This window comes from Xenia sp. Carnegie-2017, unplaced genomic scaffold, assembly GCF_021976095.1.
Source record: "Xenia sp. Carnegie-2017 unplaced genomic scaffold, XeniaSp_v1 HiC_scaffold_22, whole genome shotgun sequence".
NCBI classification, from domain to species: domain Eukaryota; kingdom Metazoa; phylum Cnidaria; class Anthozoa; order Malacalcyonacea; family Xeniidae; genus Xenia; species Xenia sp. Carnegie-2017.
In genome coordinates this window covers 7152628-7172468 of record NW_025813485.1, presented here as the reverse complement: position 1 = coordinate 7172468, position 19841 = coordinate 7152628, and the positions used below count along the sequence as shown (strand labels likewise).

The window sequence follows — 19841 nt, the reverse complement described above, 5'->3', positions numbered from 1 at the left end:
CAACATTTAAGATTAATAACCTTGATAGCTAAGTCTCAGTTTTTAATTTAATGATTTTTCTTTAGATGATGGGGATCGAAACAAACTCATTGATTTGCAGTCAGAGTTGAAAATATTGATTCATGTTGGCGAAAATGAAAACATTGAAAACATTAGGAGCTTGTTGTTTATATTTTAAAGCGGGTTATTTGTTGAGCACTAATAACCATTCACACTTTTGAGGCTGATTATTGAACTAAACAATAATAGGAAAATATACGTTCATCCTAAATGGAGTGAAGTTACGTAATTTAAGTAAAGAATTATGATTGGAAAATGAAAAGTCATGTTCACACATGAGAAAGTTCCTTCACATAATGGCTTAAAAAATATCCCAACGAATAACGATGTGGCGAAAAGAACTTAGAGAGTTGCCTTTCTTGGGGAAACCTACATGTATGTGCATCCGCTGAGAAAGATTTTTGCGTTAAATTATTTGATTATAGGTGAAAGAACAAGTTTGTGTATCATTACGGAGTTCTGTGAACACGGAAATCTTCGTCAATTTCTCCGTGACAGTCGAAACAGACATACAATCAAGACAAGGAATACCTGATGAACGATTTATCACTAGATTTTGGACCACAAAATCTGATTCAATGGGCGTATCATATCAGGCATGGAATTCTTAATATCCAGGAAGGTATAATAATATAAACCTACACCTGGGCAAAGAGGTGTATTGTAGGTGTGATAGCTTTGTATGTATATATTGTGTTAATGATGGAGTAGAACGGACAAATAGCGATAGCTTAAAGGAAGAGAAAAGAAATGAGCAAAATCACGCGAGAGATTTTTGAACAAAGACGAACGTACCAGTTTATATTTCTGGGTTCTTCAACTGTACAATTCTAAGCTTAAGATTTTCATTTGCAAGCATTAGCAAACTTAAAGATAAAGGCTCAATCGAAGTCAAGTTGTCGAATACTCGTTTAAAGATAGTTTTTGTTCGTCTCTATGGGTGTTAAATAAGATTTTTGTTGCTTTGTTGAAATTTATTGATGATACATAACGTACTGCGTGACCGTGAAAATAAGACAACATAAAATAACTAACAAAACACTACAGGTTTTCACTACAGAGTTCAACTGAAAGAGTTTAGAGAGAATTTTATTTCAATGCACGAATTTTCAAAACACATTTGTTTTGTTAAACTAACAGATCATTCACCGGGACCTAGCTGCTCGTAACATTCTACTTGGTACAGTACATAGCCAAAGTTGGAGACTTTGGCTTGGCAAGATATTTTACAAGTATCAAGTTTACACGAAGAACACACCGGTTAGTGCTTGCATTTGAATCACTAGCTTTTTGTGCGATCTTTTTGGCATTATTCTTCAGTTCATGATAACAACCCTTGATGATAGGGATTACTTCCTTTGAAGTGGATGGCAATTGAGTCAATCAAGGATTCTGTTTACACGGAGAAGTCTGATATGTATGATTTGCTTATATAAAATGTCATATATTTTCACTTTTTTAAGTTTACTAACAATTCTACATAATTGATTTAGGTGGTCGTTTGGAGTAGTTTTATTTGAACTGTTTACCCTAGGTAAGCTTCTATAAACACGTAAGAGAAAAATAACGACAAATAGAAATTTAATAATGACTGATGATGGAAACTAGTGAAACTCTTAAGGGCGATTACAACTAAAACAAAAATTTGTATGCTGAGCGTACAAGAGGGTAGCCTGGCGTACTTGTTTTCATCCCCTCAAAAAGGCTTGCCACAAACAAAACAGTGGCGACGTCCTGAAGAAATTTCACAAATTTAAAAGATTAACTCAATGTTCAACGATTTATCTTTGAAACGTTTTGTGAGGAAGTCGTTCACTCACGAGAAATCGAACATGTTTACTTTCCTGTATTGAAAATATTGACAATACAATATTGTCAATATATAAATTAGCCAAACAGATCGTTTTAAGAAACCCACAACCGCTTAGTTGTATACTATTTATTTGAAAATCGTGCGACTTTTCTTCTGATTCAAGACATCTTTAGATGAAAGAGATTATGATACTAGGATGTATATACAAAATGAGATTTAAAGCTAAATTTTAGATGTTTAAATGTTTGAAAAGGGCATGAGCGTGACTACCCACAAAAATCATTCTCGGTTCAAATAAGTGTTGCTTGTACAACATGATTTAAACCTTCAAATGTCTTTCAGGTGGGACACCGTATCCCGGCTTACATGTCAGTGAAGTATATGCCCATTTGCTTAACGGAAATCGAATGGTGCCACCCATCAACTGTCCTGACATCATGTAAGAAAATATTTAATACATCATTCGTCAGTCTTTTCACAATATTTCTCAAAGATATAATGAAAAAACTATGGTCCATGCGTCAATAAAGCAATTCTTGTTGCTAAGTATACAATTATTTACAATTACATTTACAATTACATTTAACAATTACATTACGAGCTCGACATTTCTATGTGGTAATAGTTGATGAGGGCGAAGCCCCAATCATTTTTCGCATCATAGAAATTGAGAGCGAGTACTCTAATTGTTTTAGTAGAGTCATAATAGTATTCATAAACAAAAAGTAAATAGTTCTCTTTAACATTTTACGCATTTCTATTGTTATTGTTTATACCAAAAGCGAGTGACCCTTGCTCAATATATGGTTAGTTATTTTAATTTTATTTTTATTTTACCTTATCTTAGCGTTCTATTAAGTGGCAACTTAGTCGTATCTAGAATTACTTTCTTAAGTAAAACGCGAGACACCAAGGTCGGCAGCCAGATTTTCGCTATCAATTACTTCGCTACTCGCTATCAATTTTTCAATTGTGAGTAGCAAGACAATCAAATTAAAGTATTTGCTATAGAATACTATTGTGATTTTATATATATTCAGTTTTCTAAAGAGGATGTAATCTGACTTCAATCAGCTGGTGTGCATAAATTACTAAATAATTTAACGTGATTTCTTCATATCAGGAAAGACAAGTATTCCAGCTATCGAATATCATGTTATTTGTAGAGTATAGAGGGAGGGGGGTGATAAGCAAATGCGAGCACGTTTTAAAATCTACCTCGTATTTTATTTCCAAAAGAAAAACAAATTATTGACAAAAAGTGTCCTAAACAAACTTTAATAATTAATACACTCATCATCCTCAAAACCTATTTACACACAATCATTTGAAATGTTACAAAACTTCTGCCAGTGCAGGCTGACTTAAGTTAGACAGAATGCATAATAGTTTCATACGTTTAATAGTAACTACTCTCATAAGACTGTTCAAGAGAGAATTATAATCAAGCCGACAGCTTTTAGTAATTTATAACAACTTAACTACTTAAGTTTAACAATGAACAATCTTGAACATTAGCTACCTCTTCAATATATTCATGCCCTAATTTTACAGTTTTATTGTTAAGTGGTTTTTTAGGGAGTAGGGGTTGGGGGAGGGGTGGGACGACTTTAAATATAGGTTCTCGTGTCTAAGTCAAGATTATTTTTCATATAAAAAAATTCTTTTAAAGCATAATCGGTTAGATTCTGATGACGATGATAAATAGAACTGAAATAAAGTGGATATGAATGTGAATCAACCTTATATATTTGCAGTGCTGATTTGATGAAGAAATGTTGGATTGAAAATCCACAACTTCGTCCAACATTTAAAGAAGCGAAAAAAATGGTACAAAAAAATGTCCCGACAATTTCATCCATTGAAAAAGTGAAGGTAAATTATGTGATACAACAACGAACTACATTAAAAAATGGTTGATGAAAGATAGCATTTAGTTTCTTCATGTAGCGTTCTACCATATGAATATCTTAGCTAAAGCATTTTAAAATCAGCTTCATAATGTGTATTACTGAAATGAATGCTGATGAATGCTGATGGTAATCTGTTACAAATTTTGATAAGGATATGCAAATCCTATCACAACGATAAAATGTTTGAAACGTCAAAAGATGTGCTGAGTTAAGAGTGCCTATTAGAACTGTAATCTTAATGGGGTGACAGCTCGTGTTCAGGCGGGCGGTTGTTTATCAATAAGTTGTAGTTTGCACACGGAACCTTTACAACTTTTTGATCACAAACACTTTAATTTATCAAAAACGAGTGCCAAGTCCGTGTGTGATGATAACGAACCGCAGGCCGATGAAAAGAGCCTGAGAGTAACTAGATCAGCTCCTGCGCTTAGCGTGAAGTCTCGGTAGAGTATGACTGGGCTAGAAAGGAATAAACTACACCTGCGATCGGAGCAACTAAAACAGAAGCAATTGTTAGAGCGAGAGGCTCGTGTCGTTGAGCTAGAAATTGCAAACATAAATTTGAGTTGGAAGAGAAACAAGGGTTGTCAGAGCTTGCCGAAAGAAAAGAGCTGTTGGACATGGAAGCTAGGCTAGCGGAGGCTGAAGTTGACGAGCGTTTCGAAACTGACAGCGAGAAATGTTCGGAAGCAGGTTTTAATGAGATGCGTGAAGCAGAAGTACGCGAATTTCGAAGTGAGGGATTACGTGAAGCAAATAATTTCAAATATTACGATCGGTTATGCAAAGCCATGGTCGAGCTAAGAGACTTTATGAATCGTTGTTTTGTGAAGAAATAAGTCGCAGTGAATTGCTTGAAAGAATAAGATGTCGATATGGGAAGCAACACAACATCTACGTTTCATCATCAAGTAATTCATGTACTGATAGTCAACGTAGCAATCTAAGTTATGACATAATCCATAACCCAAAAAAGATTGGTATGAATATCAATAAGAGGCGAGTTGTACTAATCCAAACATTCACCAGCAAGGTTTCTTAGGAACCCAATACAAAATACCCTTCCCAACCATGCGAGTCATCCTGTCACTAAAGATGAGCAGTCGTCAGCACAAGCTGAAACATACCATATTCCAACATTCCAAGACAATCAGAATCCAAATCTACAGATGCTCAGACTGGTCATTTCAGAAAGACCAATAACATTAACATTCCAAACTTGGAGGGTCCTGCAGTAACGACACTTATCGGGACAGACGGAAGTAACTGGAAACTGGAAGAAAGGAGAGGTAGGGAATCATATGCGAAAAGAACACCTTTAGGATGGTCGGTTGCTGAACCAATAAAGCGAATTACTCGTAATGAAATTAGTAGTTTCTGTGTTTGGACCGGTGACAAATATAAAATAAAAAAGGTTGATCAGATGTTCAATTTTCATTCCAGCCAATCACTATATGATGAAGAGCAAGTAATGTCTCAAGAAGATATAAAATCATACCAGATGATGGTCAATTCAGTTAAAGTTGTGAAGAATCACTATCAACTCGATTTAACATTTCGAGAGAGAACGCCTTTTCTAGATAATCGACCTATGGTCAAAAGGAGAATGACGTCTCTCAAATTGTGCTTTAGAAAGGATAAGGGGCTACACAAAAATTACACATCAGGAATTAGCAAAAACTTAATTAAAGGTTATGCAGCCAAAGTTCCGGCTACGGTTTAAGGTTATACCTCGATTGGAGTCAACCGCTGCTGTAGTTGTTGCCAGACAACATCGAAAAATCTAAGAAGAACTCGGCATAGATATTCATAAGGTCATATTTTGGACAGATTCAACATGCGTCCTTCAATACATCAAGAAGGAAGCCAGCCGTTTTAAGAGTTTCATGGTTAATAAGATCGGAACTATCCATGAGATATTAAGCCCTTCACAATGACGTTACCTGACTAGCGAGGTAAACCCAGCAGATCATGCATCAGGAGGTCTCAGTCCCAGTGAAGATGTAAAGGCCAAGCACTGGATACATGGACCAAGATTTCTTTATGAGAACGAAATAAGATGACCTGAGTCGTCAAAATCCACTTCTAAACACCAAGAGCAATTGAAGTGGAAGAGATCGGCCGAACTATTCGAAGCCATTGTAAGCAAGGCTCAACCATAAGATTAGTTCATTCAGCACTTCTTGTAGTGGAATCGTCTTTTGTTTTGTACAGCATGGCTAATTCGCTTCATGCACTAACAACGATTTCTTGTTTTTAACAAAAGTGATAAAAGAAGTTCTCACCTATTCCGGTGATTTAGTTAATGGGGCCGGAGCTGCACGTCTTACTGTCGTAGAAATGGAGTAGGCTAAAGTAATCCTCTTGCGACATGTCCAACCACAGTATTTTCCACAGGAAGTGAAGAATTTCCAATGTTCGTCTAGAGTTATCTTAATCGCGTTGCTGCTCTTCAAAGGAAATAATGGCTTCTTGAGAGTTGGTGGTAGATCAGAAAAATCGGATCTTCACTTCAACGCAAAGTTCACCCTATCATCGTTTCAAAGAAACATCGTATTGTGGACTGCACTATCAAACATGTCCATGAGAACATCAGGCACATGGGGGTGCAAGTTGTTCTCGCTGCAGTTCAAAAAAATTTAGGATAATCAAAAGCTGTTTGAGGATTCGTTGGATTGTCTTCTTAAGTTTCCATTGCCGCACACATTACTCTCGATAGAAGATCTTCCTCGAGCACGTCTCGTGGATTCTGAGTACACATTTTCAGCGACGGGAGTCGATTATTTTGGTCCGTTGGTGTTGAAGCAGGGCAGTAGTCACTTGAAAAGATACGGCAGTGCGATTATCCGTCTAGAAATAAGAGCTGTTCACATTAAAGTTTCAAATACCCTATACTGAGTCGTTCCTTTGTTCCTTTACTCGATTTACAGTACGAAGAGTTTCTCCAAAAGACATACATAACGACGATAGGACTAATTTGTTGGATCAAATACAATCTTGAAAGAGGAGTTTGAGAAATTAAGATGTGAAGAGTCACAAAAGAAGATTTGTAAGCGCTTGTTGCAGGAGAAGACGACCAGGCATTTGAATCCGCCAATAGCAAGCCACACAGGTGGAGTTTGGGACAATATGATATGATCAATCCGTAAGATTGTGACGGCGTTAGTCAGTGAGCAGACAATTGACAACGGCACTTTAAGAACGTTCGTAACTGAAGTAGAAAGAATTATCCACGATCGACCTCTTCTTCACTATTGTGGCACAGGCCTTGATGAGTCAGATGCTTTGAAGCCTAGTAAGCTGTTGCTGTTGTGTTCCAATACGCGTGCCGCACCTAAAGTGTTTGTGGGTGGCGATCATTGCAGCCGGCTTTAGAGACAAGTACAGCTGTTAGCTAATGCACTTTGGAAGCGTTGGATTGCTGAGTACATTCCGATACTCCATAAAAGACGGAGGTGACTGCAGCAAGTAGGTAACTTAAAACTCAATGATCTCGTCTTGATGGTAGATAAAGATTATTCACTAGAACGTTGGCCGATGGCTATAGTGACAGAGGTGAACCCAGATGAAAATAGAATAGTACGACGAGTAACGGTACGAACCAGAAATGCAACCTATCGTAGAAGTATTCACCAACTATGTCTCTTGGAGGAAGGCGAAAAATTCGGGGGTGAAATGTAAAGATGTTTGTCTTATCGAGTTTTGTTAGTGCTATAAGTACAGATATTTATGGTAACGATCTTATTCGATTGGGGCCTGTGTTAGATCTGTTGCCTCAATCGGGTGGCTGCCCGTGTCCAGACGCTTTTTAAGTGTGGGTAATGTCATGAATTTGGCAAATTACTTCAGTTTGCATGTTTAGTACCTAACTACCACGAAGATCATTTTTGGAATGCAAAAATGGTTGCTTTGTAGGACGAGAGATGGCAAGATGATTTAGGGGAAACAACTTGTGTTTTCCCCATGTTAGACGCAACTTTAAATATCATTAATGAAAGAAACACAATGAAACGCTTGCGCTGATTGGTGCATTGCTGAGTTTGCAATGACCTGTGCAAACCGATATGAGCTTGATCAAACAAATTAATTAAGTAATTACTCGAATAAATGTTAAAGGAAAAATTAAAACATTTGTTTTAAATTATCTGTTTCGTATTTTTGCTATTTTATGAAAGAAGTAGAAGATGTCGTTTTTATGTTTCCATTGGCTCATGCAAACCTTGCACTGATCTCCTCTCGCGTTCTCCAAAACGTCTCCTAAATTTAAATGAGCCAACGCAGACACAGTAAACATCATTTACTTCTTAAATGCTTAAAAAAATAATTATTTCTTTATGATTCTAGGATTTGGAAATTTATGAGCAAAATCAGAACATATCGACAAAAATGTCGCAGTCAGAAGCAGAAATTAAATTATTCAAGGAAAGAAAAATGGAAGAGATTCCAATGGCTTAACCAATGGCTTAAATCCTTTTTTGACTTCACATTCATAAAAATTGAAGTTGAGAAAAATATCGTTAGATCGATGACAAATTGTCTTATATATATTGACTTATATAGCCTGGATACATTACAATTGTATTGAACAAAAAAGAATGAGCATATTTTAACGCTAGTGTGATGTCCACACTTGTTAAATAAGAAGATATATTTGAAATCAAGTCTTTATCCAAGTACTTTTTTGCTTTTTCATTGAAAAACGTTTGCAGAAATGTAGAGGTTTTATTTAAATTGTTGTGTACTTTTTGATTAGAACCAAGGGCAGAAGAATGTAGGGCTAAGGGGCTGCTCACCAATAATTAAAAGGGGGGTGCTAAGCCCCCTCCCCCCCCCCAACAAATATTCCATTGTAACAAAGAGCTTTTCAATATTCTTCCCAAAACAAGTCCTTGTTTGACAGGGGGAATACATATTAGATTATCTCATTCTGCCTTTCTCATAGAGAATGAAATATTTAAAGGACAGTATTTAATTTTCCTGAATCTCTGACTAATATTTTGCTCAAGGGATAAGATTGACACCCCTACCAAGACTTTTCTTGTTATTCAGCCCCCACACAAAACCAAACATCTTCTACTGCCAATGTCTAGAACACACTGTTATGATAACATATAAAGATGGTCAATAACCAAGTTGTAATACCAAGTTGTAAATATTCTGCTAATTATAACATGTTGCAATGAAAAGTAAAGCCTGAATTACATAAGAGAAGCTTTCAAAAGACAATATTCTGGTTTCTATGGAGGGCTCTTTAAATTTGGTCAAATATATTACAATTGAAAATATGATAACAAAAATTCTGTACATCCAAAATAGTATTTAAATGTTTACTTTACTGAAACTAAAATGACAGCACAATATATTCATAACACAAAGAATAAGTCCACTGAACTTCAGTGACTGAACATCAAACAATCCCATTTATAAAATCAAAGAATTCAGTGACAGTAAATAATTTCCCCATTTGCTTCACACTGAAGACCATTTAGAAATTGCAATTATGCATTGCAACCCATGTACACTTTTAGACAAACACGGTATGCATGTTTCTATGTATAGAGTAATTTTGTGTGTTATTTGATTTTAGTATTTTATTGAAATGTATTTACAGAAATACCAGCAGCTATGGCCAGAATATGACCTGTATCTACTTCATTTACCAGACACAATCTTAATTTCATAACAGTTTTGGGTAAAAAACATGATAGAGCTTGAAACTAGTGTCAAATCCTAAATCTGGCAGAAAAGCTCTTAAATTTAGATCTCACGACATAGCATTTTGGTTGAATATAAGTTTTTTCATATTTAATATTGTGCAAATTTCGAAGATGTCAGATTAGTCACGTGAGGCCGTGAGATTACATGAAGGAGGTATTTTGGTAATTTTTCGAAACGTTTTCTCTTTGCTCCAATGAAATGTAAAATACAGTCAAACCTGTATTAAGCGGTCCTGCATTAAGTTGACACCCTGTATCAAACGGACACTTTAGGCCGAAGACCATTGTGCTCAAAAACATAAATTTCTGCACACCTCTCAAAACTAAAAGCTTCTTCATAGTGTTATAGAGAAGAAGTAATCAATGGTGCCCTAACCACTAACACACCAGTGTGGATACCACTAACCACAATTATGAAAATGGATGAAATGCTTTTTGATAGCATATAAAACATCCCAATATAAGAATGCTGTACGGCGTCTCATTCCCCATATTCGCCAGTTGATATCACTTCCCACCTTTCGAGGGAAATTTTAGTATTCATATTGTACTGGGCCACAAATTCTTTCATTCAATTAAAAGAATCATTTATATTACCACATGAAGTAAATCTTAAAACTTTCAGCAATTCACTTTGTCAAAAGCACGCTATACAAAATGATGTTTGCGATAATGCACATAATTGTTTTCGTGTCCAGAATTTCATAACTTTTCAGCCCCGTATATTTTGATTTAGTTCGGGCTGCACTCTCAACAATATTTACCACTTTAGGTAGTATTTTGTAGAATAGCTCTCCCAGCATACAAATAAAAATTTTCTATAGAGTTTTAAGCGAATTATAGAGTGCAGCATTTATAAAATCTAAGCTATAAAATGATATATGACAAAACTGTTTACTGTTTCTTACAATCTTTTCCACGTAAAATTTACCAAAAAAATAAAAAATGTGTATTAATAAAAATATAACACACATAATAATGATCATAAACTTAAAATTTGTATTGTCGTTTTATTAAATATTACTGCGTCAAGATTTTCTTTAATGTTTGTCGACATATTCATTTCACTACACACATATTCAAAGCTTGCTTTTCATCTCCAACAAAATTGTAAAACGAAAGTTTTTCTTTTATTTTACGTATAATTTTACACATTAATGAATGCCAGTTCCAATGTTGAAAAGTACACACGCGCGGTGACGTTAAAGTGTCGTGTCCAAAAGGTGCAGTGATGACATCAAATAATATCTATATGCCATATGTTTTTAAAGATAAACTTTAAGTGGAATTCAAAAAGGCATTATTTCAAAGTGGGATATTAATTATCATTGTTTGGTTGCATATAGGAGGCATACAGCACGCAAAAATAAAGGAAGTGTCGAAAAAAGCTGTAAGTTTTTAGATTGCTGTTGCGGTAGATCAGGTAGACTTAAGTTCGACATGAAAGTAACTTGACATGTTGTTTAAACTTCGTATAACACATGATTAAAGAAGAGCTATCAGCTATCAGACTGTTTTATTTTATTTTTTTACTCATAAAAGATCAGTTGTCTTTTTATGCTTTAGCAAATTTTTTGCAGTTGTACCTAAAAAGTGTTTTACCAAATGAATACAAGATAAAATTTGGAAACAGAACGATATTGACCATATTTTTCAATACCTGTCCTTGTCCATGAGAAAACTGTATTGAATGAGTCAATACATTTAGACAGGGGGATGCTAGGTATAGTAAAGTAGAGTTGACACATGAACTTTTTCTTTTACGGTTGTTGCTGTGAATTTTTTTCATAAATTGTTTTAATACCAAATTTAACATGAATTTCTCATTGATTTTTCGATTTAGATTGTTTCTCTTTCATCGGTCTTGTTATTTTATTGTACGAGCATTTTCTCGACTAAGAAATATTTAATGTAATTTATAAACATATCACAGCTTGTCTACATAACGCATGATTTTTTCTTTGTGAGCATTATCCACCTGAAGTGTGTTTGACAACTAGTTATTTTAAATGTTCGTTTTAAAAAATCCAATTCCTTTTCCTCCAATATTTTTCGCTATAAAAGCTTTTGTTTTCATTTTGAACTCAATGTTTTGTTAAAGTATTTTGGAACTGGCTTAAAACTTAACATTCGCATCAGTAAGCGCCAGATATAATCGATCAACTGTGCATAATTTTACAATCCCTCATTTTTTAGTATTGCTCCAAAGTACTTTACGTTTATACAGATGTGCATAGTGTAAACATCCATTTCAAAGTCTTCGAAAATAATGAAAGTATACGTCACACTGTGGCCACTTAAAAATACCCAAAATGTTAAATATAATGTAAAACATATTCAGTTGAAAGACGTCAGAATACAAAGTTTAGTGACCACATCAATTAAGTTTAATTTTGTCATGACGGTTTGAATAGCCATACTGTGTCTCATACAACGAGGCTTGTTCAAAGAAAAACATAAATCTAAAGCAGTTGAAAAAGTCGAACTACTGCGTAGTGTGGTTTAGTAGCTTTAATTGCTTTCTTGGACAAGTTAACGAAAAGTTAGACATAGCGCAATGTTTTCTGTTACCTTATAATAATAGCTTCGTCTTCGGTGATGTAGGTAAAACATTAATTGGAGGGGGGGGGAAGGGGGTATATTCAAATATTCAAATATTCCTTTGCACACGATTGAGTTTTCTTGAAAGTGACTCTGCTTTCAAAACACAACTCAATTTTTGTACCTTTTCAGCTCCATTAATTTCATGACAGTATGATTCACATTACCAAAATGATAGAAAAATTTTGCATAAACACGTTAATTTTTTTGAAATATGGTGTTTTAATCTGTTAAATGAAACACATTATTATTACATAAGCAAATCCATTGATCAATGAGAAAACAGGATAGTGCACATTGGTTTTTCGAAAAGTCTTGCATACTGTAATTATTAGATTTGCTATTAGTCCAATATATTTTTATAGGAATTTTCTGTGAATATAACAGGTTAAGAACATCGATAAAGGCATACAGGAGGAAAATATTTTTGGTGATCATGTCTGGTAGCGTTGCCCAACAGGGTTGCGTAACTTTTTACCCCTTTGAGAATTACATAATGCATTGTTCTAGAGAATTTAAAAAGTTACATAACTTTTCCAAAGTAATTTCAAGGAGATAATTATTATTTTTGCATGAATTTTCCCAAAATTGATAACTAAAGCTTTTCACTTAAAAGACTTATCTTAGTGAGACGATTTATTTGTGAATAAGTATTTGCTCTCACACATTAGTGAAACATGTTTTAATCAGTGGCTTATGGTTATTTTAAATCTTTTTATTCTTTTCAATGTTGGTGGGTACCATATTTCTAAAGAACCTGAAAGATGACGCTCATTTGTGATAAAGTTGGAATGTTGATGTTTTTTTGTGTTTGTTGACAGTCAGTACATCCAATATTTCAAGTTGTCTTAAAAAGGAAGGGTGAGTAATAATCCAGAATTCTTTGAGGGTTTTGATCATTTGCCAAAACAATGAATGAAATAACATTTCTAAAGAAAATTAATGATGAAGTTAAATCTTAGTCTTTGTTGTAACTTATTGAGAATTTCTTTTTACTATTATGCAGTATAACAGCAGAATATTTTCATCGACAAGATGCTTGATGTCCTTTTGAGTTCCTCCAACTAGTATGCACTTGGCAAATACTGAGATTTTCATTTGTTAGCTGCTAAAGTGGTTAACTTTAAAAAATCAAATCACACCAAAACATAATTTAAAAAACCGATTCAGTGGCATCGTCAGGTCTTCAGACAGAAAGGGGAACTATGTAAAGGCTAAACGTGTAAAAGCACGAGCGTTGTTAGGGGGAATACACGTTTAAAATTTCTTACCCTTAAAATGCTATTTTGTAGATAAAGTTTCAAGCAAGTTTTCTGAAAATTTAAAAGCCCAACATCAATGATTTCTGTTAAGAAAAAGTTTTCATAGGGAAAAATTCTACTCTAGGCTAATCTAAATGTGTCGACAAGGTTATAAAAAGTTTTATCCGCAATATATCTGTTTTAGTATTTCCTTTGATATGTTCCCATTTCTTGGAAACAAGTACGTGCTTAGCTCTTTAGAATTTGCATAATTGTACAACCACCCACCCCTCCTCAAAAAGTTTTGCTTTTAATTGAAAATTCCGAAATTTGTTAAAAGAATGACTGGGCAAACACATTCTCCCAGTTTCCTTCACGGCAATAACATACACTGAAGCAATCAATTCAACAGACAATAATTGGCCAAAAAGATCTTAGCATGTATATTCTGATGTATGATATGGAAACAGACCTCATGACTTTCGAAGTTTTTACACCACTAATCAATAAGCCTATGACCCAAGCAATAACCATAAATGTACTATTTCCACACATATCACTACAACTATATTTATCAATTGTTCAAACTGTCCTTATATATATATATATATAAGGACAACCGTACGTCACATTGTTATGCACTTTGTATATATATATATATATACTATATCTTTCATTGAAAGTGACTCAGTACTATTTTTATGAATGTTTTCTCTCAATTTCAATTTACCGTTATCTGCGATGAAAATTTACGAAAATTGCATCTTTGAACAAATAATTTACGCTAAATTTGTGTTTTTTTCTCATGTTTATCAGGAGACTGATACCAATATACATATATCCTGGTGAATGGGTTATGTTTAACTGCAATGTAAATCACAACGATTTAAATGCTCAAATTCTGAACAGCAAACGAGAAATTTTACATATTGACAACAACCAAATAAAAATTTTGAGCAAAAATTATTTCAATGTTACAAGCTTGACAAAATCAGATATATACACCTGCAACCAAGCGCTATACAATGTCATGGTTCAATCAAGTAAGACGACTCAATACGATAAATGATATCCCAAATTACTCTTAACCCAGTTAATAGTTTTTGCTTTAACAAGAAAATTTTGAAGACATTTCATTCAACCTCTCAATTTATTTTTTTTGACTTGATCGTTGTTTTGTAAAATTACTCAGGCCTGAAATTGAATCACTGTTTTGTATATTCCAGAAATTCCATCCTATCAAGTACCTTTAATCACAAAAGAACCAGACAAAACAATATATGATTACAAGGAACGTGACATTGAATTGCAAGCTTATTGCCCTTCTTATTTAATAGAAATTATTACAGAAGATCATGGAAAACAAATGGTAAGACAGAAAAGGAATGCAAAATAGACTGCAAGTTGCCAATTAACATAACACCTGAAAGCGTAGGAAGCTAGGAGTGCTCAATTGAAAGAAAACTCGTTCACTACAAATCTTCTCAGAAACTTACGATAAAACTCAAAGGTAAATTAATTAGTTATTTTATCTAAATTAATTTCCCATCGTTTGTAATTTTTGGAAATTTAAATCACTGTTCAAATACACTACATGTCACATTATGTATATACCATGCAAATGAAAGCAAATTGGTATATACAAATTGTATAATTTCATATTTCTGTCTAGTTTTTGATCATTTGCCAAAAACAATGAATGAAATAACATTTCTTAAGAAAATTAATGATGGAGTCAAATCTTAGTCTTTGTTGTAACTTATTGAGAATTTCTTTTTACTATTATGAAGTATAACAGCAGAATATTTTTATCACAAAATGCTTAATGTTCTTTTGAGTTCCTCCAACTAGTATGCACTTGGCAAATACTGAGATTTTCATTTAAGTTAGCTGCTAAAGTGGTTAACTTTAAAAAAATCAAATCACACCAAAACATAATTTAAAAAAAACCGATTCAGTGGCATCGTCAGGTCTTCAGACAGAAAGGGGAACTATGTAAAGGCTAAACGTGTAAAAGCACGAGCGTTGTTAGGGGGAATACACGTTTAAAATTTCTTATTCTTAAAATGCTATTTTGTAGATAAAGTTTCAAGCAAGTTTTCTGAAAATTTAAAAGCCCAACATCAATGATTTCTGTTAAGAAAAAAGTTTTCATAGGGAAAAATTCTACTCTAGGCTAATCTAAATGTGTCGAAAAGGTTATAAAAGTTTTATCCGCAATATATCTGTTTTTAGTATTTCCTTTGATACGTTCCCATTTCTTGAAACAAGTACGTGCTTAGCTGTTTAGAATTTGCATAATTGTACAACTACCCACCCCACTCCTCAAAAAGTTTTGCTTTTAATTGAAAATTCCGAAATTTGTTAAAAGAATGACTGGGCAAACACATTCTCCCAGTTTCCTTCACGGCAATAACATACACTGAAGCAATCAATTCAACAGACAATAATTGGCCAAAAAGATCTTAGCATGTATATTCTGATGTATGATATGGAAACAGACCTCATGACTTTGGAAGTTTTTACACCACTAATCAATAAGCCCGTGACCCAAGCAATAACCATAAATGTACTATTTCTACACATATCACTACAACTATATTTATCAATTGTTCAAACTGTCCTTATATATATATATATAAGACCACTGTACGTCACATTGTTATACACTTTGTATATATATATATATATATATACTATATCTTTCATTGAAAGTGACTCAGTACTATTTTTATGAATGTTTTCTCTCAATTTCAATTTACCGTTATCTGCGATGTTTACGAAAATTGCATCTTTGAACAAATAATTTACGCTAAATTTGTGTTTTTTCATGTTTATCAGGAGACCGATACCAATATACATACTTCCTGGTGAATGGGTTATGTTTAATTGCAATTTAAATCACAACGATTTAAATGCTCAAATTCTGAACAGCAAACAAAAAATTTTACATATAGACAACAACCAAATAAAAATTTTGAGCAAAAATGTTTTCAATGTTACAAACTTGACAAAATCAGATATATACACCTGCAACCGTTGCCAAGTGCGCTACAATGTCATGGTTCAATCAAGTAAGACGACTCAATACGATAAATGATATCCCAAATTACTCTTAACCCAGTTAATAGTTTTTGCTTTAACAAGAAAATTTTGAAGACATTTCATTCAACCTCTCAATTTATTTTTTTTGACTTGATCGTTGTTTTGTAAAATTACTCAGGCCTGAAATTGAATCACTGTTTTGTATATTCCAGAAATTCCATCCTATCAAGTACCTTTAATCACAAAGAACCAGACAAAACAATATATGATTACAAGGAACGTGTTACATTGAATTGCAAGCTTATTGGCCCTTCATATTTAATAGAAAATTATTACAGAAGATCATGGAAAAGAAATGGTAAGAGAGAAAAGAAATGCGGGAGAGACTGCAAGTTGCCAATTAACATAACACCTGAAAGCGTAGGAAGCTACGAGTGCTCAATTGAAAGAAAACTCGTTCACTACAAATCTTTTCAGAAAGTTACGATAAAACTCAAGGTAAATTAATTAGTTATTTTACCTAAATTAATTTCCCATCGTTTGTAATTTTGGAAATTTAAATCACTGTTCAAATACACTACATGTCACATTATGTATATACTATGCGAATGAAAGCAAATTGGTATATACAAATTGTATACAATTTCATATTTCTGTCATGTTCACTACACTGTGTTTCCTCACAAGAAAGCCATCTTCAAGAGATGAATCAATCATTTCTTATATCAGGTTGGTCTTTTTAATGTATTTTATGACGTAGCTCAATTTTACAATCGGTCGTCTTTATTTTTCACTTGTGTGGTCTGCATTTGTATTTATCAGTAGGCATTTGGAGAAAAAATCTGATCTCTTACTGAATGCCTTCATCTAAAATAAAAGGCGTCGTTGTTCTTGAGCGTGCAAGATACAGAAACGTGAGTCAGCAGAGTTGGGTGGGATGCATGTAAGAACTCTTCATGTCATCCCGCATAAGATCAAACATTCTCTTATAATTTCATTAAATAATTTAACAACTCTGTTTCAATATCACACCTGGCCGACTTGGTTGGATATTAGCTGATTCGCCTGATGATGCCTTGTGAGTGAAAGACAATGCTCATATAATATCATGAAATGATAACGACGTTGAAAACAATAGAAAGTGTTTGACATATATATCATATACAACTTTTTGCATTGTAATATTTACTAAATTGGGTTGTTATCATTTATATTTTGAAAATATAGAATTAATCAAACCAAATATTTATATTGAAAATGACGCCGACGTGTTTTCCATTGGTGAAGGAAAAAATTTAACGTTTACCTACAACGTAACGTCTTATCCTGCTGCCGATATCTTTTGGTGGCATTTAAAAGATGATGAACTCATAACAAGTTGTTATTCTGCTAATAACCTGTGCAAAAACCACAAAGGACCAGAATATATAACAAGAAGCAAGTTTGAAGTTAAATCTGTCACATTTCCTAAATACAATCGATTCTACAAGATAAATGCCACCAATATCAAAGGATATGAGATGAAGACCATTTCAATACAAGTCCTCGGTTAGTTCTTTTAAGAAACTGGTTGAATTATTTTAACCAGTTCCAACATTTCTTCAATATAAAATAAAAGAATATAAATGCAAATGAGTGCGTAATTGCTACTGATGAAAACAGTAAGTCTTTGCTAATCCAAAAAGATCAAAGCTTTGCAAATGAAACGGCATTTGCTGTAAAGAAACTTTATAGTGTTAAATAAGTGTTTTAATATACTTAAACTTGCCCTAGATCCAACAATGATGGGGTGAAAATTTGTTTTCCTCGATGTTTTTTTTTATTTGTAGTTGCACCTCAAATTGAAATCAACGAGCAAGCAATAGTTTTGAAGAAAGGATTTTCGGTTCTAAACTGTAGGCTAAACAAAATATATAACCAACGACCAGTAACCTTCAAATGGTTCATCTGCAAATTTGATTTCTGTAAAGAACACAATAACGAAGATTGGAAATATATTTTATCCAACTATTCGCTAACAGTACAGAATGAGGGCAGGTATCGCTGTACGGCCAACAATACAGGTGGAACAGATATATCACCAATAATAACAGTAATCAAGGAATCCAAACCATAAGGCAGGTCATTCTCATCGATCTTGTTTTGTTTTGAAAATTTTCAGAGTTTCTGTCTTTGAATATACCCATGCAGGGCTTTAGTAAGATTGATAATTTGAGGGCGCTCATATACATACATGCATTACATACCGTAGTAAGTTCCTTTGAAATCCATTGTTTCTATAGATTATAACTTGAGTATATGAAACGACTCCTTAAAATTATCGATCTCACTACAGCCCTGAACTTCATATTCACAACTGTTTAATTTTTATGCGTGAAACAATTAAGACATATATGTCGTATCAATGCAAAATCACAAGGCATTAATGAAGACTGGAGTAAAAATAAAACAATAAAAAAACATGGAAAATATCTTTCACTCTGCAGCACAATAAAAATAGAAATTTTATTTTCACATAATGTTCATAAACGTTTTCTGGCAAGAGCTTTCTGTTATTGGCATGAGCATATTGTAAAGTATTGTTTCCGTTTGTAAAAAGCCTTATCTTCATAAATGTTTTGTGTCAAGAGCTGTCTGTTATCTGCTGTTGCTAGCATAATCACGTTATAAAGTATTGTTTCCATTTATAAAGTTAACATTGTCAATGGACAACGATCGACGAAAACCATGAAAATAATTGTTATACCTACTGGCGTTCTTTCTTTCGTCATTTTGTTCATCACATCTCATGTATTGTACAAAAGGAAGAAAATTTATATGGTGGTTTTATCTCCTTTACTATCCTCCTATGTCTGACTACATTGAAAGATTGTTATGAATGGAAATACACAAGAACAAACAGAAAAGCTTCCATTTATACCTGAGTGGGAATTTCCCAGAAATAACTTTCAGTAAGTTAGTTATCAATTGCAATCAGTGATGTAGTCTGCCTGCAAGTTTTAAGGTGCTATATAGATTGAAGAGCGCTTTTGGTAAGTTGTTGTACAATGAGTGAAAAAATTGCCAAGCATGTAGTACTATAAACAAGCAGGCATACTCTACTGAAGTTTAAATTCTTCTTTTACCATTTCCGTTAACTCGCCCAAAATTTCTATTTTATTGAAAGGATAAATTTCACATTTACATTTAGTTCTTGTTGGAAATCGTTCACCTTTCTTTTGCTTTGCTTTCCTTGGTTGATTTTATTATTTTATTACAAAGTTGTCATTGATTACCATTTGAATGGTTTTGCTTCATTATTCTGTTTAATAGGCTTAATTGAATTTGAAAATATGATTAATATTGTGATGTAGACTGTCAGGGTTAATAGAGGCTCGAAAAGGACAGTTGATGTTGATGCTGACTGACATTTCACAACCTTAGCGGTAGTCATTTTCTCTTGACTCTGAAT

At 33.6% G+C, this 19841-nt stretch overlaps 1 protein-coding gene across 1 annotated transcript; it reads left to right on the top strand.

The window, feature by feature from the left end:
* Positions 1-1252: 1252 nt before the first annotated feature.
* Positions 1253-9007, top strand: LOC124445869 (tyrosine-protein kinase receptor Tie-1-like). Its single transcript, XM_046996665.1, has 6 exons — positions 1253-1320; positions 1407-1477; positions 1554-1594; positions 2216-2312; positions 3631-3748; positions 8131-9007. The coding sequence occupies exons 2-6, from the start codon at positions 1428-1430 to the stop codon at positions 8239-8241; spliced, it is 417 nt and encodes a 138-aa protein (XP_046852621.1). The 5' UTR covers positions 1253-1320; positions 1407-1427; the 3' UTR covers positions 8242-9007.
* Positions 9008-19841: the final 10834 nt, after the last annotated feature.